The sequence below is a fragment of the Ranitomeya imitator genome, chromosome 2 (genome assembly GCF_032444005.1).
Source record: "Ranitomeya imitator isolate aRanImi1 chromosome 2, aRanImi1.pri, whole genome shotgun sequence".
Taxonomy (NCBI): Eukaryota; Metazoa; Chordata; class Amphibia; order Anura; family Dendrobatidae; genus Ranitomeya; species Ranitomeya imitator.
The window spans coordinates 815,070,819-815,098,233 of NC_091283.1; the positions used below are offsets into that span (position 1 = coordinate 815,070,819).

The following is a 27,415-nucleotide window of genomic DNA, read 5'->3' on the forward strand; positions in this document are numbered from 1 at the left end:
CACCCAGAGTGTTCGCAAGGGTCATGGCGGCTGTCATGTTCCTCTTGCACCCTAGAGGCGTGGTCATCCTACCCTATTTGGTCGACTTTCTAGCCGCTCTTCCAGGACTACGCCGAGTCGTCTATATCACTTGCGATACCCTCTCACCTGGGCTGGCAGCTAAACTTAAGACAAGTTTTCCTCATTTCCAGCCTAGTAGATCCTTTTTGAGGATGATCCTGAACAACTTCCAGATGGATGGTAATTCTCCCTCGAGACAAGGTCTTGGCCCTTCAACAGGGAGCTTGCGCACTTGATCACTCATTCCCTCATTTCATTTGATTTGCTAGGAGGGTTCTGAAGAAAAATGGTGACGACAATGGAAGCAGTTTCCTTCGCTCCACTTGTTTTCAGCGAGTCAAACAGGCTTTCAGAGGGTAGTCTCTGAGCTCCTTCCTCATCCAGGGCCTTTCTCCCGGTTCAATGGTTATTGGTTACTACCAATGCCAGTCTTCTCTCGATCATTGCTCTGTAGAACCGAACGGTACGGCTAGTCCTACAGCAGGTCCACTGCCTTCTGGCGGGTCACCCCATCCAAATTCAATTGGATAATGCCATATGTCAATCATCTAGCAGGTACCCACGGTCAGGTGCCATGGCCGAGGTACCTCACATTCTCTGATGGGCAGAGATCTATCATTCGGTGATCTCGGCAGTACATATCCCAGGAGTAGAACTCTGGGCGGCAGTCATTCAGCCGTCAGGGTTCCCCTCGAGTGGGAACTTCACCCGGAAGTCTTCCATCAGATCTGCCTTCACTGGAGCTCTCCAGTTGTAGATCGGATGGCGTCCAGACTGAACGCCAATGTACTCGAGTTCATGGTTCGGCCTCAAGATCCAAGAGCCATCGCAGTGCATGTTCTGGTTCTTCCGTGGTACCAGTTTCCATAACCCCTCTTCCACTACTTCCGAAAGTCTTTCGGTAGCAGAAAGGGCCCCAGTGATCCTCGGGGATCCGCACTTACCACGTCAGTTTTTGTTTGCGGAGCTAGTATCTTTCCGTCTTCTTGCAACAGGGAGTTTTCACATGTAGTTCTTCCCTAACGCATACTGTTAGATCTTTTTTATCAGGGAAGGTCGCCCCTTTTTTCTCTGCAATCTTGTCATCCTGATGAGTCTTCAGAGCTTGCCGCTCTGTTCTTTCAGACTTTTTTCCTTATTACAATCAAGGCAAGGTTGTCCTCAGGCCATCCCCGTCCCTTCTTACCAAGGTGGTATGGTATTCCCACTTATGAGGGCATCGTTCTTCCCTCATCTCTTTCGGCTCCAGTCTACAAAATGGAATGGATTCCCCATAATCTCAACGAAGTGAGTGCTCTGAGTAGGTACGTCCCGAGGATGGCGTCCTTCCGAAGGTCGGACACTTTATTTTGGCTTCCTGACGATAAGAAGGCTTCCTGATGGTTACAGGAAGGGTTTAGCCGTTTCATCGGACATGTTAGCCTGGTGGATTCGTTTCACCATCCAGGAGTCCTTCCGTGTTAGATGTCAGCCTATCTCCCTGTCTATCGAGGGAATTCCCACACTTCCACCGATGTGAGTCTGGGCAGGCGGACTCTGCAGGCTGCGGTGGCGCACTTGTAAGTAGCGGTTACAGAGGGCCTGATCTGATGTTGTCCCCACCCAGGGACTGCTTTGGGACGTCCCATGGTCTGTGTCCCCCAATGAGGCGAAGGAGGAAGAGGGATTTTTGTGTACTCACCGTAAAATCCTTTTCTACGAGCCATTCATTAGGGGACACAGCTCCCACCCTGTTATTAGCTTTTGTTTGTTTTATAATTTGACATGCTATATTCTCATATATAACTAGATGGTAGCACGATTCTAACGCATCGGGTATTCTACAATATGTATGTAGTTTATTTATGAAGATTTTAGAATAATACATTGAATACACAGGATTCGGCCAGGTGCGACCAATTAGCGAAGCGTGGTTCAAATCCCGCGCCAATTCGCAGCCGGACTGCGCCTGTCGCTGATTGTTCGCAGCCGGCCACATAGTGTATCGCACAGCCCACGTAGTGTATCGCACAGCCCACGTAGTGTATCGCAATGTGGGCATCATATCCCTGTTAAAAAAAAAAAAAAAAAAAGAATGAAAATAAAAAATAGTTATATACTCACCTTCCGTTGGCCCCGGGATCCAAGCGAAGCATTTACCGATGCTCCTTGCGCGCTCCGGTCCCAAGAGTGCATTGTGGTCTCGCGAGATGATGACGTAGCGGTCACCGCTATGTCATTATCTCGCGAGATCGCAATGCATGGAGCGGTCACCGGGGCTTCGTGAGGAGTGGGAAAGGCCTGTTCTGGATCAGAGGGGCCGACGGACGGTGAGTATATAACTTTTTTTTTTTAATTATTTTTAACATTAGATCTTTTTACTATTGATGCTGCATAAGCAGCATCAATAGTAAAAAGTTGGTCACACAGGGTTAACAGCAGCGTTAACGGAGTGCGTTACACCGCGGCCCGTTAACGCTGCCATTAACCCTGTGTGAGCACTGAATGGGGGTGGGGGTGGGGTGATTTTTCAGACTTTTTTGGGAGAAGACTCTGCTGCTCCTCAAAAAAAACAACTGTCCACATTCCCTAATGGTAGTCATCATCTGCAAAAAAAAAAAAAAAAAGTTTTAAAGCAAACCTGATATGTTTCTACTGGTCTGCTCTCCATGTTGAGATCCCACACTTTGACAGACAAGTAATCTCTTGTCATCATGTAGCGACCGCTGTTACTGAACTTGACATCAGATATCGAAGAGATGATTTCAGAGAAAAATGATCTGCTGCTCGGGTCTTCAGGTTCCTCAAAAACTGAAAAGAAAAAACAAAACAAGACTATATAAGCTCTGAAAGATGGCTCAAGATTAACCGAAATATTATAAAAAAAAATTAAAGATTGTGTTCAACAATACACTTCAGTATTTCCCATCGAATGATTATCATTATCACATCCCCTCTATTGACCCACATTGAAAAAAAATAATAATTTTCTCCAAGCCCTTCAGCGATTTGCCATTTTTTTCTCCTCCTCTTCGAAGAGCAATAACTTATTTTTCCAGCCACATAGCTGTATGAGGGCTTGTTTTTTTGGCGGGATGTTTTTCTGCCATAGTGTACTGGAAAACAGGAAAAAAAATTCCAAGTGCAGTGAAATTGCAAAAAAAAAGTGTAATTCCACAATGTTTTTTTTATTCATCATGCTCAATATATGGTAAAATGGACCTGGAAATAATTCCCCAAGGTCAGTACGAGTATACAGATACCAAACATGTATAGTTTTTTTCTTTTATTTAAGTGTTAAAAAAAAAAAAATTCAGAACTTGTGTTAAAAAAAAAAAAAAAAAAAAAAAAGGACCGTGATGTCATCGAAGGTCCTTCGCTCAATGCATCCTTAGGAACGGAGGCTGCCGCGGGCCATCGGAGGGTAAGCATATTCTTTTTTTTACATGAATATGGATCCCAGGGCCTGAAGGAGAGTCTCCTCCTCCAGATCCTGGGAACCATACAGGACCGCTCCCTGCAGACGCCGTACCCGGCGTATAAGACCCCCGACTTTTGAGATGATTTTCAGGGGTTAAAAAGTCGTCTTATACGCCGGAAAATACGGTAATAATTTTCGCTTTTGTCTCAATTTTCGAAGACTTGAACATTCTGATTTTTTTAGGATCTGGGGCTATGTTCGGGACTTATTTGTTGCGTCCTGAGCTGACGTTTTTACTTATACCATTTTTGGGTAGACAGAATGTTTTGATCGCCTTTTATTGCAATGTTGTGGCGATGAAAAAAATAAAATAAAGGATTTTTGGCATTTAGATTTTTTTTTCGTTATGTTGGAGGGATCAATGACGAACTGTCTGAACGTATTAAATGCCGCTGTCAAAGATTGACAGCGGCATTTAAGTGATTAACAACCGCAGGTTGATCTCTGATCCACCCACGGATTTAGAGGCACTTTGATGGCTGATTAATTCAGCGTGAGCCCGCATCGAAGGGAGGGACAGGGCTGATGACGTAAATAGGTGATCGGTCATGGAGGGGGTTAATACACAAAATCTATTTCTATCGAGAACCACGTACTTACATTTTGAATGTCTATCGCAGAGAGCAGAATCCCGCATGTCACAAAGTCTAATTGTTCCTTTGCTACTGCTGTAGACGAACACGTTACATTGGTGCGGGTGGAATTCAGCAGCGGTGATGACTTCTGTCAATTCCTCCATATTAGCAGGCTTAATATCTACAATGTCTGGCAATGTGGTTAAGGTCTTTCCTTCCAGGGGAAAAAAAACAAAAACGACACAATCTTCTGCTTTTTACTAAATGTTAATGCAGTTTTAAATTATACCAACCAAGAGTGTTTTTTTTTTTTAAAGAACTTTACACTTAAGAATCCACTCTCTTTACCATACAGGGAAAGGTAGCGTCATCTACTGTCATTATCAATCATTTGACTGGTTTCAATGTCTTTTTGGGGCAAAACATTTATGCATAGTATACTTGGCGTCGCACAATCACTAAGGTTTGCGTTAGGTGAAGTTAAGTTTTGATACTACTGGAGAGCTCCTATAGCACCTGTGCCTCGGATCACACTAGCCTACATGACATGAAGAGGACTTATGATAGCTTCCTGTAATCTAAAGAAATTGTACGAAGATCACACTACTTTGGTGGACAGAAGGGTCTGCCTGCTGGGGTCCCTAACCAATAACAAGAACGAGGAGCCAATTGGAAAAGAGCTGCAAGCAAGCGTGCGCACTGCAACATTACGAAAAGTCTACACGGAGGACGGAGACTGACAGCCAAGCGATCAACGGTCAATGAATGGATGGACAAGGCACGCGATCTATCCCTGCTCCAGACAAATAATGAACTCGGGACCCCTTATACATGAGCTGTGCACCCAGGGATCTCACACTCATCACCTACATGCAGTATTCCGGGTAAGTTGAGATATGTATAAAAATGGAACCCAGATCTATGAAAAAAAGCAGAATGTAACAACGATTTTCTGCATTCATAAATAAAAACAGGATTTTTGGTTGCTTACCGTAAAATCTTTTTCTCTGAGCCTTCATTGGGGGACACAGGAAACCATGGGTGTATGCTGCTGCCACTAGGAGGCTGACACTATGCAAATAAAAAAAGTTAGCTCCTCCTCTGCAGTATACACCCCACCAACTGGAAGTAGGATATTCAGTTAGTGAGAAAGCAGTAGGAGAAGCAACGAGAAAGAACAATATAATAATAATAATAATAATAATCTTTATTTATATAGCGCCAACAAACTCCGCAGCGCTCCACAGATTAACAGTTTCAAACGCTCAAAGAGTGTTCAAAGAACTCAAACGTTAACAGTATAACAATAAACAAAGCTGTTCAACTTGGGAGGGTGCTGTGTCCCCCAATGAAGGCTCAGAGAAAAAGATTTTACGGTAAGCAACCAAAAATCCTGTTTTCTCTATCGCCTCATTGGGGGACACAGGAAACCATGGGACGTCCCAAAGCAGTCCCTGGGGCGGGAACAGCAGTCAACTCCAATCTAGGTCAGAGGAACTCACCACCGTCGCCTGCAAGGTCTTCCTACCTAAGCCGGCATACGCTTAAGCTAGGCATCGAAGTTTCGCGAACATGTGGAGGACCGAACGTCGGTCTGTAGAGGTGCAAGGCAGAGGCCTTATATGTGCACCGCCGGGAGACGCCCACTGCCCGGGTAGAGTGCGCCTTAAACCTGGAAGGAGGAGCACTGCTCTGACCTGGCAAATCTAAACATTGCTGACCGGATTTTGTGGGCATACGTTGATTAGGAGGCCGGAGGGCCTCTCTACGCCGAGCCCTTATACTGAAAAGGGGGCCTTAGCTGGATAGACCCGGTAGCGTGATGAGAAAACGCTACAAAGGACGAGTCCGAGCAGGACAAAGGGAAGGGAATCAAGAATGATGAACAGAACCATGGAGAACCTCGGCAAGGTAAGAGCAGAGCACTGAACCTGTGATCCACAGAATGTACAAAACTGCTGCCACAGACTCTGGAAGTGGTTGAGAGCCTGAAAGGAAGGTATAAAATTAAAATGGACCCACCCCTCGCAAAAATGCAGGAGTGTCCGATGTCTGAAGAAAGGGAGGACCTGGATGAAGGCTTTCATGAAATAAAGGCAAGCACACGCGGTCCCAGGAGAACTCTGTCCCTCCGAGGACCTCCTTAATAATTGGTTCACGTTGGAGACAAACTGACGGAAACCCTCGGAAGGCAAGCGGTCAGGGACTTCCTAGAGGATAAGTCCTGTCACGCCATAAGCAAGTGGTCCTTCGGAAGGGCACCATATTGCTGAATGTCCAAGTAGCACCTGCGGTGGCATCCGCGGGGACGGATACCATGCACTTCCTGCAGGATTAAATTAGTCCGCAAGGACAGAGATTTTCTCCGATCGGACTCCATGAAGGGGGCCCTGATGGAGCGGCTTAGCCCATGCGTCTATAAACCTTGCTGTCTAGGTGGAGACAAAGGCAGGGCACAATGTAGCGGCGGACACTTCAATGGCCGACTTTGCCGTGGACTATCAGTTCGTCGTTGGTATCCTTGAGGGATGCTCTCTGTGGGAGAGGAGGACTGGAAAAGCTGGAAAACCGGAGGGTCCAGAGACGGAGAAGGGGTCCAGCGCGTAGTAAGTTCAGGGGAGAGGGAATATAGGAAAACCGAGAAGCTTCCCTCTTTGGAACGGCTGGACTAAGGATTTTAAGAGAAAAACCCAAAAAAGACCATTAAATTGAAATGACAAGGAAAAGCTTGAGAGTAGGGTACTGGGAGCCTGCTAGAAAGCATGACAAGATGGGCATTGATAAGCACAATCGGACATGAGCAGTCAAGGGAGAAGAGTCCATGAAAAACTGGAGTATGTCAATTCCATGGGAAGTTGGCCCTATGAAGGAGTACATAGGCCCCGGAAAAAAACTTGACTGCCAAAAGGAAGATCCGTACCTATGACGACCTGAGTGACCCTATCCGTCCCGGACCCTCTGGAATGGGAGAGGATTGTAGTGTGTGGATCTACTTACCTAAGTATCAGACACCACACAAACGAGGATAACAATGAAAGGGATACGAATCCTGCTGAAGGAAGGAACGTATTATCCCAAAAACCCATCATTGGATCCAGGCGTGGAGCAGCCCTGTACACTGGACGATGCTTGCACAGTGTAAGATCCAATTCCTATCCGAGGTGGGAGAACCTGTTCCTGCCACAGTCGGAAATAAAATCCCGGCGCTGCTCGAGGTTGAATCCAGTGTCTGTAAGAAAGAAGAGGTAAGAACTGATGCATAAATAGGAAGCTCTGTATAGAGGTAGTTCAAAGGCCCCTAGAATAGTGCCGTGAACAATCATGAGTCAAGGTATTATATGGGCTCTGACTTCGTAAGAGACAGCCAGACGTATAATACTGTAAATCATATAAGATGGAGTAACGCACTGGATCGTGCAGATAAATCTAGGACAGCACTGTAAACTTACCTACTGGATAGTTAGTGGTAGGACCGAATAACCAAACAGAGTGGAGAGGCTCCTGGGGAGCAACCCGCAATTAAGGCCCAGTGCGTGGCTGAAGGAAAACTGCAACCAGTTGGTACCTGACACCGGCGAGTTCGACCTACCTGAAAGTGGACTGGCCACTTATGCTGCCACTGAGGTCCACCCTGTGGCACTGAGATCCGCCTTGTGGTACGTGCTAGATGTTCTGTTTAGCTGTTAATAGACCACAGACGTTACTGACCGTGAAATACACGGTAAAAGTTGCGGCTCTGACTCACCTGAATGCGGTTGTAACTGCTGCGGCAGTCAACGAGAAGTGATAAATACCAGGCACCTCTCTCTGAGTGGTGATTAAAGGGTAGCCTAGGCAGATGCTGCAAAAGAACCTTAAGAGAGTGATAGAGGGTGTTTCTGACATACCTGACTCTGGAGCAAAAGAGCAGGACCAGTGCAGCAATCGATCTCGGGCACGTCTAAACCACTGGAACGATGGCAGGTATTGACTTAATGTGTCTGGAAGATGATATCTAAAGCCTGGATAGCAGACAGTGCTGCTGCAATCGACAGGAGGAATAGGGGAGTGCACCTGACTTACCTGAATATAGTACAGAACGCCGGTACCCCTGCGGTGGTCAATCCAAGACATGACTGATCCGCTGAAGATACGAGTTTCAAATAACGTACTGTACCTGGAAGGTGGTGCGTGTGAAACCTGGGTGTCGGATAGAGTACTGCTGCAATCGGCTCTCGGTATCCTGCAACTATGGCAGATATAGTACTGGTGCGATCAGCTCTCGGTATCTTGCGACTATGGCAGATAGAGTACTGCTGCGATCAGCTCTCGGTATCATGCGACTAAGGCGGATAGAGTACTGCTGCGATTGGCTCAGTATCCTTCGACTATGGCAGATAGAGTACTGCTGCATTCGGCACCCGATATCCTGCAACTATGGCAGATAGAGTACTGCTGCATTCGGCACCCGATATCCTGCAACTATGGCAGATAGAGTACTGCTGCGATCGGCTCTCGGTGTCCTGTGACTAATCAGCCTGGAGAGAGCCCTGGAGAAGGGTATAGGAGAGAGTTGATTCTGTGTTGCGGTCTAGGTCGTGATACCTGACGGCATTAGACAGAATAACAGCTTCCGTGTAGTAAGCCGCACCACGGAGTCTGTCTTGAAGTATGTCCTGCCGTGCTCATTCTCCTGAAGGTAGGACAGTAGGCTTGTCAACAGGGAGCCTAAACTCTACTCTCTGTTGTGCACCTGAGTTCAAACCTTTGTGCCTGCGATATGTGGTCAGATTCTTTATCCACTGAGCCACAGCAGACGTTGCTGGGAAATACAGACTCTTAACCGGCTGGAAGTCAGGTCTGAACACTGCAGTCGTGAAGTGAGTAGGAGCAGCTCCCTTCTCTGCTTAGAGCAGTTTAATGGTTGCATCCGGAGGAGGCTGCAGGGAGATGGAGGGCAAGTGCCTGAGAGCAGGAGATATGGAAACATTTGATATGCCAGGGCTCTAGCATCGCTGTGTGTAGAGAAATAGCCGAGCACCGCTGAAAATCAGGGCACAGGTCTGCAATAGCAGAAATCACAACAGCAGTGTGAAAACGTAGAACTCTGAGAAATATGCAACTGAAACCTTCTACGAAGTGAACGTCATATGGCAGGTCTTATAATGGTCCATCTCCCCGTGGAAGGTGAGGGGCGGACAGTGGCCCAGATGACGGCAGCGTGGGGCATACTGCCATACCCCGCTGGAAACTGCACGGCTCTAGGGCACTTATTACACCGGTGACTGCACGGCTCTTGCTACTACGCCAGTGACTGTACGGCTGTAGAGTGCTACTTTGCCAGTGATTGCGCGGCTCCAGAGTACTATTACGCATTATGCCGGTGACTGCACGGGTCTAGAGTACTACTACGTATTGCGCCAGTGACTGCACGGGTCTAGAGTAGTGATACACCATCGACTGCACGGCTTTAGAGTACTAATACGTAACACACCAGTGACTGCATTACGCCAGTGGCTGCACGGTTGACCGGCTTGCATGAAAGGACGACGAGAACACTTTCTTATAGGATTAGGCATGATAAGCATACCTACTAAGGAATGCCAGAAGGTTAGGGGAACAGGAGAGATGCAGAGAGGAGGGCCAAACTGCTAAGCAGCGCTACTCACAGCAGTTGTAGTGTCCTGTAGTCTGCTCCAAGGTTGTAACTGTGACAGGCATCAGGACACAGGTCCAGGGCACCAGTATGAAGATGGAGGCGGGGAACCCGGCCATTGCAGATGCACGCTGGTGGCAAGCACACAGATCGGAAGAGGGGGGGGCGCGAATAGCCATCAGTTCCGGAGGAGAACGGTTCCCAACAAGATAGCGGTGATCCCAGGCCGAATGGTGCGGCTGGGAGTAGTGGGCGGAGCTAGCCACTCTGAACAGGAATGGGTACTAAACCGCCTGTAGGGGAGCACCAAGATGGCGCCGGTGGGCGGAGCTTGCCGAAGATGGTCGGGCGGGAGAAAAGCCCGCCCGATGAAAAAGGAAAAGGGCGGAGCGCGGCACCGGAAGTAGGCCCCGGGAGAAGCCGGGGCCTAAATTAGAAGCCGGTGACCGCTGAAAGGTGTGCGCGGGCGTAAAGGAAAAGGTGCGGGCGTCCCGCTGACAGGCGCGGCAGCTGCCGCATGCAAAGAGGCGCCGGTGCCGGAAGTAGGCCCCGGGAAGAGCCGGGACCTATATTAAAAGCCGGCGGCCGCAGGAGACTACCGCGGCCGCTGGGAAGGACCGCGGGTCACCTAAAAGGTACGACCGCTGTGGAATTTCAGCGCGGCTGCCAGTAGGGGGGCCGCGCCGCAGAAGGCAGAGTGATCGCGGCCGTGGGGACATCAGAGCCGCGGCGCAAAAAGATAGGCCCCGATTTCTTGTCCCTAATAGCCCCAGTGCAGAAAAGGTGCGGCCGCAGGGATAGTAGTGCGGCCGCAGAAATAGTAGTGCGGCTGCCAGTAAGGCACCGCACAAAGTAGCAGGGGAGGTAGGGAATCCAAGACTCGGAGCACCAATACTCACCTAACATCCCACGCAGTCGTACTAACCTTAAAAAAACATGGAAGATATTAGACGTCCTTGGAGCTGGTGGACGTCCTCGTCTCCTCCGACCGACAGGCTCTGGAAGGCGAGTGGGTGGGGGACGGAGCCAGGACCGGACTTCTGAGGACGCTTGTGTGCTAGGATCTTGGTCCTGGAGAGGGATCTATGAGGATACGGGGTGGCAGTACACGCCGTACTCATAGTCCGCTTTGTGGGACTACAGGTGTGACTGTTCACCCTGTATCCCTTCCGGAAAACCTGAAAAGAAACGACGCACATTGAGGTAGATAAGGGTCTAATGAAAGACCCGTGTCCACCTCCTACTAACACTAAGCTAAACTGAATATCCTACTTCCAGTCGGTGGGGTGTACACTGCAGAGGAGGAGCTAACTTTTTTTATTTGCATAGTGTCAGCCTCCTAGTGGCAGCAGCATACACCCATGGTTTCCTGTGTCCCCCAATGAGGCGATAGAGAAATATAAGTAATCTTGGTTTTAAAGGGTATATGCACACTTATTTTTTTTTTTATTATGTCAAAAAAGACACGCTTTTCAAAAGGAAACTGCTTCAAGAAAAGCTCCGATGGCACGTTTTCTTTTTCTGAAGAGCTTTTTGAGTGGGCGATTTTTTTTTTTTTTAAAATCCTTAAATAAAAATGCTGTTTTAGGAGGCCAAAAAAAAACATTAAAAAATTCTCTGAAAAGTGAGGTGGACAGACGCAGTTAATATTTAGATCTGTTTGCGTGCCCATGCAGAAGCTGCAGTGATCGGTGGAGTCTCAAGAACCGGAACGCCACTGATCAACAACAATTTGTAAAAAGGTTTTAGTATGTCATAAGGGGACAAGTAATATTTAGCCTTTATGAATAATTGCAGGGGTGATGCCGATCATCCAGGACACGGCACGCTTTACTCTTGGGGCTCAGTAGAAATTTCATTTACAAAATGATTTTTTGCTTCAGAGATGTAGAAAATAAATATAAATTTTATATATTTAGTACACACAAGCTTTTTTTTCAAAAGAAAAGGATACTAAAACTTCTATCTGTAATTTCTAAATGCCATAAATTAATTCTCAGGTCATCTGCAGAGAGGTAAGTTTCATGATCGCTATTTACTGAAATAGAGTTTATGTGATATGTATGTGCATTTGCAAATATCCTTCGTGGACTTGCTTCAACCATTAGGTCCATGGGCTTCAATATTGGCACCTAGTATAGAAAAGGAAAAAATGTAATAAGTATAACAGAAAAAAAAAAAAAAAAAAAAGACTATGGTAACTAGTAGACCTTAACAATGCAGATTTAAGAGGCAGTAGGACGACAACAACAACAACAACAAAAAAAAGCTCCTTAGTGAAGAGTTCAGATTAAAAGCTTGGATTTTTTCCCTCAGCCTGTCGAAAGGGAAATATGTCCCAGGTAGAAGGGAGCATTAGCTGCACCTTGTAAGGCCATTTTCACACTTGCTAATATTTGTTTAGCATTTGTAGTCCAAGTTTCACAGAAGAACTATACTGTCAGATGTACCTGTACAATCTATAAACCATTTCATAGCTGATGGTGAATATTGAAGCAAGGCAATGACCTCCAGATGACCTTGGTGCAAGGGGATTCCTCCTGATGTGAACAGGTAATTAAAGAGGATAATCTGATGGATCGCAGATCAGGCAGGGCTGACAGCAATTTTGGGATACGGGATAGATTTATGGCTGGTAGAGGTAACTACCACCTCAGCTTGAACAGAAAGATTACTTTGGGTGCCTTTGTTTTAATCCAATTATGATTATTTTTATGAACAGCAAGGGTCCTACAGTTATGAAAGACCTTTTTGATATGACGAACGTAAAGCATTGTCTTATGTCACTGGATTGTTGCCGGAGCACCTCTAAATTAAAATAGTGAGATGGATTATGCTATCCATGCCATGTCTCCTATCGAAAGGTAAAATTGTGATTGGAAACATGACTAATATCTCCCCTGCCTGGGACGAAGACGCTGTGGAAGTTGGGGATCCCATAATTTTCTAATATAACTAGTCACATCTCTGACCAGCCCTTTAACCCCTTCAAGTCGCGGCCCTTTTTCCTTTTTCACTTCCCTCCTTCCCAGAGCCATACATTTTTTATTTTTCCGTCAATATGGCCATGTGAGGGCTTATTTTTTGCGGGACGAGTTGTACTTTTCAATGACACCATTGGTTTTACCATGTCTTTTACTAGAAAACGGGAAAAAAATTCCAAGTGCGGTGAAATTGCAAAAAAAGTGCAATCCCACACTTGTTTTTTGTTTGGCTTTTTTGCTAGGTTCATTAAATGCTAAAACTAACCTGCCATTTTGATTCTCCATGTCATTACGAGTTCATAGACATCTAACATGGCTAGGTTATTTTTTATCCAAGTGGTGAAAAAAAAAATTCAAAACTTTGCTTGAAAAAAAAAAAAAAGTGCCATTTTCCGATCCCGAAGCGTCTCCATTTTTCGTGATCTGGGGTCGGGTGAGGGCTTATTCTTTGCGTGCCGAGCTGACGTTTTTAATGATACCATTTCGGTGCAGATACGTTCTTTTGATCGCCCGTCATTGCATTTTCATGCAATGTCACGGCGACCAAAAAACGTAATTCTGGCGTTTCGGATTTTTTTCTCGCTACGCTGTTTAGCGATCAGGTTAATGCTTTTTTTATTGATAGATCGAGCGATTCTGAACGCGGCGATACCAAATACGTGTAGGTTTTTTTTTTTTATTGTTTTCTTTAGGATGGGGCGAAAGGGGGGTGATTTAAACTTATATTTTTTATATTTTTTTCATATTTTTAAAAACATTTTTTTTTTTACTTGTGCCTTGCTTCAATAGCCTCCATGGGAGGCTAGAAGCTGGCATAGCCTGATCGGCTCTGCTACATAGCAGCGATCTGATGATCGCTGCTATGTAGCTGAAATGCAGGTGTGCTGTGAGCGCCGACCACAGGGGGGCGCTCACAGCAGGCCGGCATCAGTAACCATAGAGGTCTCAAGGACCTCTATGGTTACCTTCCTGATGCATCGCCGACCCCCGATCATGTGACAGGGGTCGGCGATGACATCATTTCCGGCCGCCCGGCCGGTTAAATGCCGCTGTCTGCGTTTGACAGCGCCATTTAACAGGTTAATAGCGGCGGGTGAATAGCGATTTCACCCGCCGCTATTGCGCGCACATGTCAGCTGTACAAAACAGCTGACATGTCGCGACTTTGATGTGGGCTCACCGCCGGAGCCCACATCAAAGGGGGTGACACGGCATGCGCAGTAATAGTACGGCGCATGTCGTGAAAGGGTTAAGGAGTCACTGAAGGAGAAGTATGTGGGCATGATTTGTGTTAATACAAGCAAATGCCAAACTATGATCATTATCAGTCCTGAGAGACTGTGCGTGGTGATTCTGTACCATTATCCCCAAAAACGAAGAGCTCCCCTTCACAAAAGTCAGAGCCAACTCTGCAACATCAGGTTTAGTACCTTTCTTCTATTTTTTTTTTATATTTTTATAAAACACTTTTTGAATTATATAAATAAGTAATAGCTTCATTCCTCTTGCTCTATAAACCGCACCCCTGAAGCAATATGCTTCCTATAACAGGTGTCCAAGCGACCTGTATAAACTATTATTGTAGTAGTTCATTTTGTTATTGTGGAGTTGGTATTGATGGCACCAGTTGGGTATATATTTTGTCTATCACTCATCACATGCAGTTGTCCTGACAATTGGAGTCAGTGGAGTGTTGTTCTTTTACATATTGGTACCAGCCGGGAAATCTGCGATTCCCCCTGTTGGTTCCTTGATAAATGGGTGGCAGCTTCGGGATCTACGTGATTTCTCCAGCATTTTCCTTGACATGGACAAATAATGAAACCTCCTACAACTTTCACATTTTGGACACACTCTAGTTTATTGCTTTTACAGATTCAGAATATGCTTTTTTTCCTGAAAAGAACATAGCTCGACAGCTGCCTACAGGTCAAACATGGCATGGTTGCAGCACAACTTCATTTGCTTCAATGGTGAGGAGCTACAACACTAGATACAACTCAGACATTGGTGCTACTGTTCCTGGAAGAAACCACGCTTGGCCTTAACAAAGGCCATTAATTGCAGAGGAGGAGGGGTCTCAATAGTCCCTGATAGGTTACCTGAAGGGGCTGCGACACTTGTGGTGGCTTTGTCAGATATGGCAGCTCTATGCTCCCCAGCCTTATATCATTGAGGCTGAGCTGCAATACTTGAAACTATAATAAAAATGTACAGAGCTTTTACTGGTATGTATTGAAGGAGACATGGCGCTAACTGGTGAGGCTCTGCCTCTGCCCTTTTCATCAGATGATTGGTTGGGGAGCTGGAAGCTGGACTCCCAACAATCTAATATTCACAGCCTATGCTAAAGAAAGGCCATTGATAAAATTATTAAAAGAAAAAAAAACAAAAAAAACAAACAAACAACAAAAACACACACTCATTTAATTTTTTTTACAAAAAGCGATATTTTCCTCCCATTCCATTGCTGCCCGAGCTACAATAGGTGATCCCTTCCTACTACAGTGAGTGATGTCCCTCCTGCAGCCAATCCCCGACTAGGTAAATCACTGTGATGGCCGGTGATTGGCTGAGCAGCCATTTCCTGCGAGGGACCAGGAAGTAGGACCTAGAAAAGATCAAGAACGCGTCAAAACAAGTACAGCAGGGGAAGTGATGAGGAAGGTATCACTTTTGAGCCATAAAAAAAAAAAAAAAAGTTAGCATCCCCTTTGACTCATTCACCAAATGATAAGTGTCTAAATCCATGCAGTCGTTTACCCGTAGAGAAGTGATTCTAAAAGGATCGCGTAATCTGCCGTCTTCGTCTTTCAGGTTGTAACCTTCGGCCCTTTTATCCCGTTCACTAATTTTCCACAACTTTATAGTCTTGTCTGGAAAGAAACCATGTAATAATCACATGAAGTGTCCGCACTGAGATTGCATTTTTAGAACAGAATCAATAACTTTTTATAGACACCGAAAAAAGAAGTTCATTAACTGATGATTAAGTGCAAGAAAAACGTGTGCGATTAGTAATAAGACTGGAATGAGATGTATGACTGTAGAGCCCGTGACCTCATGACTGCAGGACGTCACTGGGCCCTGACACGGCTCTGCTGGGAATCCTGCTAATACGACGCTTCACCCTCTAAGGAAGACATCAGACGCCACCTTGGCTCAGCAACATTGAAAGGATTCACAAATCAACTTACCATTGGTAGAAAGGAGAAAATGGGCAGCGTTCTGCTGTGGCAACCACCTAATTTTGTTAATTTTCTCTTCAATTTCTAGACTTTTTAAGTAGTCGAATTCAGGTTCATGGCTCTGAAAGGTGCTGTAAACATTGTATTCACCCCTAGAATGAGGACGGCTTTTACTCTGGTGGGAAGAAGGACATACAACATGTAAAGTATGCAGTCATAATACATGCAAGCCCAGATTAGAATTGCATGCAAAACCATTCATCCTCTATTGTGATTTACCGTAAACTGCACAAAACAAGGATTTTGCCCATTATTTTTTTTAATTGACTCAACACAAAAAAAAAGCCGTAAATCATGCAGCAGCGTCAACAAAAACTAAGTCTCCGAGCAGTCACAAATACTCAGAGACCACCCGAACATGCTCATCACTAATTATTATGGATTCCAGGTGGAAGACTCCCATTGCTCCACCATTCACCACTGGCCCAAGAGGAGTTGAATGAGGTGGCTGTTCGGGAATGTGCCCGGCCACATCTTTCATAGTCTATGGAGCGACGATTCTGATAATGAAGTCAGGCCCGTAGACTGTAAATGGAGGGCGTTGCGAGTAGCCATTTCATTCAACTGGAAGGGATACAGGTCTCGCGATCTGGTGATCGGTGTGCACACAACGTAAATCATCGCCTAGTCAGGGGATTTGGCCACCATTTCTGCAGACTGGAATGCCCCTTTAAATAGATTTATACTGAAAGACCGCTACAAGAATTCTTCTAAACTCGATAAAGTTATACTATTACAGTAATGAAACTTATGAATTAAAAAGCTATAAATCTGCAGGACGTCGTCACATTAAACATAAGACAAACCTCTTGTTCCCTTTGGAATATGACAACTCGTCCGCCTTTGTCGCCTGTCGCTAATAAGTCTCCAGAAAAGTTGAACTCGACAGTGGAAATAATATCAGCTGTAGGAGAAGACAACAGGGAGAGAATAAAGAAAAGGTCCCCACAAATATAACCCACTGTAGAAAACAGACGAGGGAAGATGATGGCATCCACCACTGAAATCATTACCAAAAATGTATTTGGGATAACAATACATGCTTTATCAGGAGGTTATTGCTATGTAATCTGAGAGCAGCCCCATCTCACAGGAGCTGCCGCAATAAAGGTGGGTGCACCACTCCGCTCCTTTATATTGGGACAGGAATATCTTTGGGCAAGGGCTCCACACAAGTATGGAGAAGGGGATGCTTGGCACTCCATCAAAAATGGGAGAATTAGGCTATGTGCACATGATGCGGATTTTGCTGCGGATTGTAAACCAGTTATAATAAATAATAATCTAAATCGGGGGTTTTCTCTGCAGCAAGCACATTATTTTCTTCAGATTGGACCATCCTCACTGTACAAGTCATGTTAAAGGTTTATTCCCAACAGTGGACGATTCCACCTTCCCTGTGAATCGTACTCTGCCAGTGGCACATATTCCACCGAAACGTTTCGAAGTCCAATTTTTGGGATAGATGTCAATAAAGCAAGTTAGCTATACATAAAATACATAGCTAAAATAAGATAGAAAATATAAAAATAAATATGTCCATAGGACATGACATCCAAGCAGCACCCCTTTCATATTAAAAGGGAGTCAGTCCCACCAAAAATACAAATTACCATATATACTCGTGTATAAGCGGAGTTTTTCAGCATTTTTGTGCTGAAAATGCTGCCCCCCCAGCTTATACACGAGTCATTGTGACAGAAGACGGTGGGAGAGCGGCGGAGCAGCGGGTCACAGAGGCAGGAGCAGGCGGCTGCGGCTAAAGCCTGTGCCCGCTGCTAAAAAGAAATCAATATTCACTGCACATGCAAAGAATATTCATTTCTCTTATAGCGCGCACAGTTACAGCCGCAGGCTTCCAGCAGCAGCCCGGCTATCACGGGTGCCTGCTCCTTAAGGTAATGAATATTCACCTCTCTCCACTCCCATAGGGGTGGAGTGAGGTTAACATTTATTACCTTAATGAGCAGGGACAAGCGATCACTCGGCCGGAAGAGCTGCTGGCACCGGAAGGCAAGTAGGATGTTTTTTTTCTTTATAGGGATGATGAAGAGCCACGCAGACAAGGACGGGGAGCCAGGCAGACAGGGATGGAGATGAAGAGCCATGCATACCAGGATAGGGATGAGGGGAAAATGTATACCCGGCTTACACTCGAGTCAATAAGTTTTCCAAGTTTATCGTAGCAAAAATTAGGTGCCTCGGCTTATACTCGGGTTGGCTTAGGCTTCTTTCACACTTGCATCGATACGGGGCTGTCGTAATGCGTCGGCCCGACGTACGTTGTGACAATTGTGCACAACGTGGACAGCGGATGCAGTTTTTCAACGCATCCGCTGCCCAGTCTATGTCCCGGGGAGGAGGGGGCGGAGTTCCGGCCGCGAATGCGGTCAGAAATGGCGGACGCGACGTAAAAAAACAAAACGTTACATTGACTTTTTTTTGTTACGACGGTCCGCCAAAACAACGGATCCAGTGCACAAAGGACGCGACGTGTGACCCTCCGTCGGCAATATAAGTCTATAGGCAAAAAAAGCATCATGCGGGCATATTTGCAGGATCCTTTTTTTTGTCCAAAACAACGGATGCCACACGACGCAAGTGTGAAAGTAGCCTTATACACAAGTATACACGGTAAACTCCTTAGGCTGGTTTCAAATTTGCGTTTTTTTGGCGCTGCGTTTTAGCGCAAAAAACGCATGCTTTTTCCCCCTATATTTAACATTAAAAACGCATGCTTTTTTTGTATGCGTTTTGCCGCATTTGACGACGCATGCTTCGTTTCTCTGCTTGAGTTTTGTTGCAGAAATGCAACATGTAGTAATTTCTGGAAGCGTTTTTTTTGCCGCAAAAAAAAGTATTGCTGTCTATGTAAACGCATGCGTTTTTAAGCACATGCGTTTGGTTGCGTTTTTAAACGCATGCGTTTCCATAGAAAAAAACAAGTCTACACACTGATAAGCCACCCCCCACCATCAAGGTGATAAAGGGATCCAAACCCTAACCCTAGGGATCCTAACCTTAGGAATCCTAACCCTAGGGATCCAAACCCTAACCCTAGGGATCCAAACCCTAACCCTAGCTATTTCTAGTGGGTTTTCTAGTTGATTTTGATGATTGGCAGCTGTCACACACTTCTCATCATGCGTTTCAAAAACGCAAACGCAGGAAAAAACGCATGGAAACGCGCCAAAACGCTGCGTTTTTTTCACCACCTGCGTTTGCGTTTTTAATGCTGCATTTTTAAACGCAAATGTGAAACTAGCCTTTAACAGTCCTTTAAAGGGAACCTGTCACCCCTGTTTTTTCAATGAGATAAAAATAGCGTTCAATAGGGACTGAGCTGTGCTTTACAATAGTGCCTTTATTGTCCCCTGATTCCCCATCTTTGCTGCCAAAATACCTTAGTAAACTCGCCGTTGTCGGCTGTCAATCACTTTTCGGCTGTCAATCACGCTGGTCCGGTCAAATGGGCGTTGTGAAATCGCTGTTTCTCTCCCTGCTCCTCGGCGTGTCTGACGTAACTCGATCTGTGAATAACACAGATCGCGCTTTTTTTGTAGTTGCGCAGTGCATTCGGCTCTAGCGCATGCGCAGTATGTATTGCCCAACTGTTGGCAAAGTATATAATACATCATTGAGCATGCGTGGTTTTCCACTGTAACTGTGCCCCGGAAGTCTGGAAGGCACACAGGTTACAGTGAAGAGCCGCGCATGCGCCATGATCTGCTGTATGCTATGCCCACAGTTGGACAAAGCATAATGCGCAGGCGCGAGATGAGACTTCAAAGCACAGGCGCGAAATACTACGACAACGCCGGGAAGAAGTTTCTTAGGGAAAAGCAAGAGGTGGGGGAGAAACAGCGATTTCACAACGCCCATTTGACCGGACCAGCGTGAGCACAGCTCAGGCCCTATTAAATGCTATTTTTAGCTCATATTGAAAAAACGGGGTGACAGGTTCCCTTTAAGATTTGGTTACCCTAGACACATCAAAGAGAGCAATCACTGGAGAAGGACATCATGGTCAAAATAGAAGGAACAAGGTGAAGAGGAAGACCAGGAACCCAATGGCTTGATCCTATCAAGATAACAGCAGAGAAGGCCCTGGTGGACCTATCTAGGCTTGCACTCCCTTGATCTTCCTACAGAGAGTTCATCCATCAAGTCACATAATAATAATAATAATTTTTATTTATATAGCGGCAACATATTCCGCAGCGCTTTACAAATTATAGAGGGGACTTGTACAGACAATAGACATTACAGCATAATAGAAATCACAGTTCAAAATAGATACCAGGAGGAATGAGGGCCCTGCTCGCAAGCTTACAAACTATGAGGAAAAGGGGAGACACGAGAGGTGGATGGTAACAATTGCTTTAGTTATTCGGAGCGGCCATAGTGTAAGGATCGGGTGTTCATGTAAAGCTGCATGAACCAGTTACCTGCCTAAGTATGTAGCAGTACAGACACAGAGGGCTAATACTGCATAAAGTGAATGAGAACATGATGCGAGGAACTTTTTTTTTTTTTTTTTATATATAAATAGGCCACACAGGGATAGTTAGGTTAATGAGTTGAGGCGGTAGGCCAGTCTGAACAAGTGAGTTTTTAGGGTACGCTTAAAACTGTGGGGATTGGGGATTAATCGTATTAATCTAGGTAGTGCATTCCAAAGAATCGGCGCAGCACGTGTAAATATATTATATATATATATATATATATATATATGAAAAATAAATATATATATATATATATATATATATATATATTTATTTTTCATATATATATATATATATATATATATATATATATATATATATATATATATATATATATATATATATATATATATATATATAATATATATTCATTCACATGTACATTCACATTGAAGGCATCAAAACTATGAATTAACACATGTGGAATTATATACTTAAAAAAGTGTGAAACAACTGAATTGATGTCTTATATTCTAGGTTCTTCAAAGTAGCCACCTTTTGCTTTGATGACTGCTTTGCACACTCTTGGCATTCTCTTGATGAGCTTCAAGAGGTAGTCACCGGGAATGGTTTTCACTTCACAGGTGTGCCCTGTCAGGTTTAATAAGTGGGATTTCTTGCCTCATAAATGGGGTTGGGACCATCAGTTGTGTTGAACAGAAGTCTGGTGGATACACAGCTGATAGTCCTACTGAATAGACTGTTAGAATTTGTATTATGGAAAGAAAAAAGCAGCCAAGTAAAGAAAAACGAGTGGGCATCATTACTATAAGAAATGAAGGACAGTCAGTCTGAAAAATTGGGAAAACTTTGAAAGTGTCCCCAAGTGCAGTGGCAAAAACCATCAAGCGCTACAAAGAAACTGGCTCACATGAGGACCGCCCCAGGAAAGGAAGACCAAGAGTCACCTCTGCTTCTGAGGATAAGTTTATCGGAGTCACCAGCCTCAGAAATCGCAGGTTAACAGCAGCTCAGATTAGAGACCAGGTCAATGCCACACAGAGTTTTAGCAGTAGACACATCTCTACAACAACTGTTAAGAGGAGACTTTGTGCAGCAGGCCTTCACGGTAAAATAGCTGCTAGGAAACCACTGCTAAGGACAGGCAACAAGCAGAAGAGACTTGTTTGGGCTAAAGAACACAAGGAATGGACATTAGACCAGTGGAAATCTGTGCTTTGGTCTGATGAGTCCAAATTTGAAATCTTTGGTTCCAACCACCGTGTCTTTGTGTGACGCAGAAAAGGTGAACGGATGGACTCTACATGCCTAGTCCCTACCGTGAAGCATGGAGGAGGACGTGTGATGGTGTGGGGGTGCTTTGCTGGTGACACGGTTGTGGATTTATTCAAAATTGAAGGCATACTGAACTAGCATGGCTACCACAGCATCTTGCAGCGGCATGCTATTCCATCCAGTTTGCGTTTATAGTTGGACCATCATTTATTTTTCAACAGAACAATGACCCCAAACACACCTCCAGGCTGTGTGAGGGCTATTTGACCAAGAAGGAGAGTGATGGGGTGCTACACCAGATGACCTGGCCTCCACAGTCACCAGACCTGAACCCAATCGAGATGATTTGGGGTGAGCTGGACCGCAGAGTGAAGGCAAAAGGGCCAACAAGTGCTAAGCATCTCTGGGAACTCCTTCAAGATTGTTGGAAGACCATTCCCGGTGACTACGTCTTGAAGCTCATCAAGAGAATGCCAAGATGTATGTATGTATGTATGTATGTATGTATGTATGTATGTATGTATGTATGTATGTATGTACGCACGCGTATATCCCCAATAAAATTCACACATGCAGTATATAGATTTTACAGACCCTCGGTGAACCCTTGACATCCTCTCAATCCTCACGCTGCATACCACACAGTGCGGCCATCACCTTCTCCTGCCTGTAGTGCCCGCGCACTGGACACAAGATCACAGTATTATGCACTGCAGACAGAAGAGACGGATGTGTGTTTGTCTCCCACAGTCTAAGTGAAAATGTGCAGGGACAGGGATTTAATCCAGGCAGTGATTAACCTGAACAAGCAAGTGCCATCAACCAAGCTAAGGGGAAGCAGTCATGTTGAATGAGTGAATGGAACGGTGCGCAAAGGCACCTTCATTTACATTAGGTATAAAACTAAAGAAAGTCTATAATGTAGGAATAAGTTTTATAGGGACTAAGTAACTTATAAGACTGTATAAATTTATTTAAATCTTGTTTTAGGGGACGACAGACTCCCTTTACAAATATGCTGGCAAATCTGTTACAGAATACATGGTTTCTCCACGTGAATGGGTTGGTATCTGCAGAAATATTACTAACACGCTTCAGATCGATCTGCCACAAGTTTTGGCAGCGGCATACTCCCTCTTCCCATTGTGAATACACACCCGGCTGAACTGAGCGTGCATGTGTATGAGGTGGTGGGACAGAGCTGTCAGAAGGAACATTTGAAAATTCCAGTTCTCATCAAACACCTTGTATCTGTTGTCAGAGTTTCAACTGAGAAACCCATCAGGTTAGATCGCTATATATAGTGCCAAGTCATAGACTCCAAAGGCAATAAAACAAGAATACAAACCCGGGCATGTCTCCTGACTCTGTAATAGACGAAAAACGAGAAGACAAAGCACATTGTGGTGCTGCAGGTTTATTACCACCCACAAAATTATAACCTCAGTGAAGTCAAGAGGCTACACACCCTGCTCTCAATATTAGATGTGAAGAAAAGAGACAGAGAACCTGGATAAGACGACTCACATCAATGCCATAAACCAAGGGAATGTGCAGAATGACAGAAATTTGCTTTTTGAATATTTAATAATCCAGATGCTTATTCTGAATGCCCCACCATAGATTCATAGCAGACAGATGATGGAAGGAGGAGCGGTGAGTGCAGCGCTCTCCCATCAGCTATTTATTAAACAGAGGACCTTCTCCAATTGCTGATGCTCCACTACTTCTGGAAGTCTTTTATTTTTGTGCCTCTACATTCCAAAGCTGTACGCCAACAGAAATAAAGAGCACCCAATGTGCACACCTGACCTTGAACCAACTAGATTTATACCACAGAAGCTCTCTTTGGGCAATTGCTTTCTCTCCTCTAGGACCCTGGCCAAGCAAGTCACGGATGCAACATAGAGGGGGGAAAAGTAAACGCCCATAGAGAAGGTCATAGCTACAGCCTGGCTCAGAGTGATCTTGTGAGTCAGAATTTGTAAACATGCTATGAACTCCATAGGCGCTGCGTTATTTCCTGTTATCAGTGTGCCGGCGAGCAGTTGGTTCCGGCGCTCTGGCTCTCCAGCGCTACTATTCATGTGCTCCAATAGCAGGAATGCATGCAGTGACTGGAGGGGCTCAGCGTTTACATGAGACAAATCTAAACTCGGAGGAGCGCACTGAGCCAGGCTGCAGCGGTGACCTTTTCTGTAGGCGTTTGCCTCCCCCCCCCCCAAAGAACTTCTGTGGCGTATGCACAGTTAATTGAAGGGAAAATGTGGAGGGCGTGCATAACTTTGGAATGGAGCAGGAAGAGGGAAAAAAATAGAAAAAAAGTTCTAGAATCAGTGGCACGGGGTCAATTGAAGGAGGCACAGTCGAAATGCTCAACTGCAGTGTTTACTAGCAAGTAAAATTAAATAAAAATATTTTGACAAGTTTATTCTGGATGGTACAGTTTTAACCATCAGAAAGCTGGGGGACTAATCACTGCCCCTCTTCCTGGTTAACCAGGTACAGTTTTGTACTCTGAGTAGTGGAGGAACCTGGTATCACAGCTCACATGCATTTGCAATTATGGAGCACAGCGACTGCTAAAGTATGTTCTGTTCTTGGTAAGCAAGGGACCCCTTCCATCAGCTGCTTAGAGGAGATGCAGGGAGTCAGATCTCCACCATACTGAAAACCAATTCCTTAAAGAATATTGTACACAAGCCATTCTTGGAAAAATACAAATACGGGGAAAAAACAAAACAAACAACTTTTTCCCCCAGAATTAAAGGGCTCTTTAGGGCACTTAAACATCTACTTATTACATGATAAGGCTCGTTTTACAGTACGGTTGTCTCATTTTACCAAACTCCTATTGTTTACAATTTTAATGTGCTGCCATTATTGTCAGGAATAGCACAGAAAAACTGAAATACACACACCGGTATATAAATTAAACCTAAAAATGTACACACATCAGATGACTGGTGGGTTTAGCGAAGTTTAAAGAGGTTTTACATATGATAGGTCATCCATATGAGATGGATAAGGATCGTACACCCGTCACCCCCGCCTATCAGATGTTATTCAAAAGAATAGGAGCCGTTCTGCAGTACCCAGCAGTGGCAGCTACGCACTGGAGCTGCAATCTACAGCTTTGTTCCATATAGTCACCTCCAAAGCAGTTTTCATTTGATCAATGGGAGTACTGGATGTTGGACCTCCCATCAATCTCATAATGATGACCTACCGTATATTATAGACAGCTCATCAATATGGTGACTGGACTACCTCTAATGTGTATAGGAGCAATAATGCCCTAATGGTACCACTCTGATTTTCCATGCTATATCAGTATCCTATGGACATACCCAATTGTCTTAGTGTTTGCGTAGAATTATTTACCAAGCTCCCAGTCCAGAAATTCATTGGCAGTTAGAAAGCGATGGCATCCAAATTTGTAGTTTCCCAAAAACCATCAGTGGTAGTCTCATGCCACCCAAACAATGCAAGATCCCGAGTGTCTTCGGGGCCTGAACACAACACACCGCATACTGCTAGGATTTGCTATAAATGCCTGAAGACTTGTTTAATGTGCAACCTGATTGGTAAAACCGTAGCTTCATTTTTTCCTAGCTATAAAACGCTTATAGCCACATGAGGGCTTTTTATTTTTTGTGTGGCAAGCTGTCGTTTGCGAGTGGAGATGGTTAAAAAAAATAAATGCAAAAAAGCAGCATTCAAAACATGTATTCCAAAAAGGTATCACCAAAATCTACTGCTCAACGTGCAAAAAAAAAAAAAAAAAAAAAAAAAAAAAAAAAACCGAAACACAGGCCTACACACAAAAATAAGTTGCAATTTTTAGAAGACGGTGACAACATTTTTATTTTCCTTAAGCCATTGAAATATAATAATAATAAAAAAAAACCCTATGCATGTTTGCTGTGGCCGTAACCATATTGACCTGGAGAATCATGTTGCCAGCTCATTTTTGAGACCCAGTTAAAACCCAAAAAACACAAGAATTGCTTTTTTTTTTTTCTAGGTGCTGCGGTGACAAAAAAAAAAAAAAAAAAAGGCAATTCTGGTGCTTCAGGGGTTTTTTTTGCAACAATTTCGATATATGTTAAACAATATTTTAATAGCGATAGTAAATATGCTTTTTGTCTTTGATTTGCAGTTACCGTAACTTTAATTTCTTCATTATTGTGGGGATAGGGGAGAGAAAATAGAGTGACTACATTTACTTTTTTTTTTTTTTTTTTAAATTGTCATAAAGACTAGAGTCCACAATCGTTTGGTCGCTTGTGCGGTACACAGCAATACTTCAGTATTGCATCGTGGAGTCCTCATTCAGTGGAGTAACAATGTGACAGCGATGCAAGCCTTCGGCAGACTAATGACTCTGGCTCAATATTTAGTTTTGTATTTGTAAGAAAACCAAGAGCGGGTCCAAGTATGAATAGGCTGCAAATATCCCCCTCCTGGTTTTAGCTTACAAATACTGATGCAATATGCTGCCTTGTGAACGAGGACATAGGCAGAGGCCAGATGCGATACTTGCAGACTGCACATTGCATGGGGGATAATCAAGGTGAAAACCTCCATCTACTTGTATTGTACAGTCATTCGCTGAGGATTAGTGGGTGCAGAAACCAAACCGAAAATCCTTACAGTGTAAACACACCCTTAGGCCATGTTCACACGATCCTTTTTTTCATGCGGAATTGCCGCGATTTTCCCGCTGCGGGTCCGCAGCTGTTTTCCATGCAGGGTACATTACATTGTACCCTATGGAAAACAGGAACTGCTGTGCCCACAATGCGGAAAATAAAAAAAAAAAAGCCGCGCTGAATAGCTGCGGGAAAAAAGAAGTACCATGTCACTTCTTTTTTCGGAGCCGCAGCGGTTCTGCACCCATTGACCTCCATTGTGAGGTCAAACCCGCAGTAAAACCCGCAGATGAAAAAAATATCTGCGGGTTTTACTGCGGTTTGTGGTGCAGAACCGCTGCAGCAGGAAGTGCGGGGAAGCGGGCGGAAGTGCGTGGGCGGAGTGTGGCTGCCCCCCCGTGCTCTGATCCCGCCCCCCGTGCTCCAATCCCACCGCCCCGTGCTCCGATGCCCCCCCCCCCAGTGCTCCGATGCCCCCCCCCATGCCCTAATCTCCCCCCTTATACTTACCCGGCGTCCCGGTGTCCGTCCGGCCGTCTTCTCCCTGGGCGCCGCCATCTTGCAAAATGGCGGGCGCATGCGCAGTGCGCCCGCCGAATCTGCCGGCCGGCAGATTCGTTCCAAAGTGCATTTTGATCACTGAGATATAATCTCAGTGATCAAAATAAAAAAAAAAAAATAGTAAATGACACCCCCCCCCCCCCCCTTTGTCACCCCCATAGGTAGGGACAATAAAAAAAAAATTAAGATTTTTTTTTTTTTCCACTAAGGTTAGAATAGGGTTAGGGGTAGGGTTAGGGTAGGTATTTTCAGCCATTTTAACCCTAAAAAACTTCCTAGAAAACACACAGACTCTGTCTGCATAGAAAACTGCATAAACAAAGGATCAAAAAAAGGATCAAAAAACGCATCAAAAAAGGACAAAAAAAGGACCAAAAAAAGGACCTGCGTTTTCTGCCAAGAGCTGCAGTTTTTTAAAAAACAGTCCTGAAAAAAAAAGGATGGAAATCAGGAACGTGTGAACATACCCTTAGGTCTGCTTTACACAAACACAGCT

General features: G+C 44.8%; 1 protein-coding gene across 1 annotated transcript in view; it reads right to left on the bottom strand.

Annotated features, from left to right (window-relative positions):
- PPP2R2D (protein phosphatase 2 regulatory subunit Bdelta) overlaps positions 1–27,415 on the bottom strand; it is a 44,399-nt gene that overhangs the window by 8,599 nt on the left and 8,385 nt on the right. Inside the window, exons 3-8 of the mRNA XM_069753901.1 lie at positions 16,769–16,866; positions 15,912–16,077; positions 15,478–15,590; positions 11,685–11,862; positions 4,121–4,285; positions 2,681–2,850 (exon numbers count right to left, since the gene is read on the bottom strand). Coding sequence (XP_069610002.1) covers positions 2,681–2,850; positions 4,121–4,285; positions 11,685–11,862; positions 15,478–15,590; positions 15,912–16,077; positions 16,769–16,866 — 890 coding nt within the window. The remainder of the gene's footprint in view (positions 1–2,680; positions 2,851–4,120; positions 4,286–11,684; positions 11,863–15,477; positions 15,591–15,911; positions 16,078–16,768; positions 16,867–27,415) is intronic.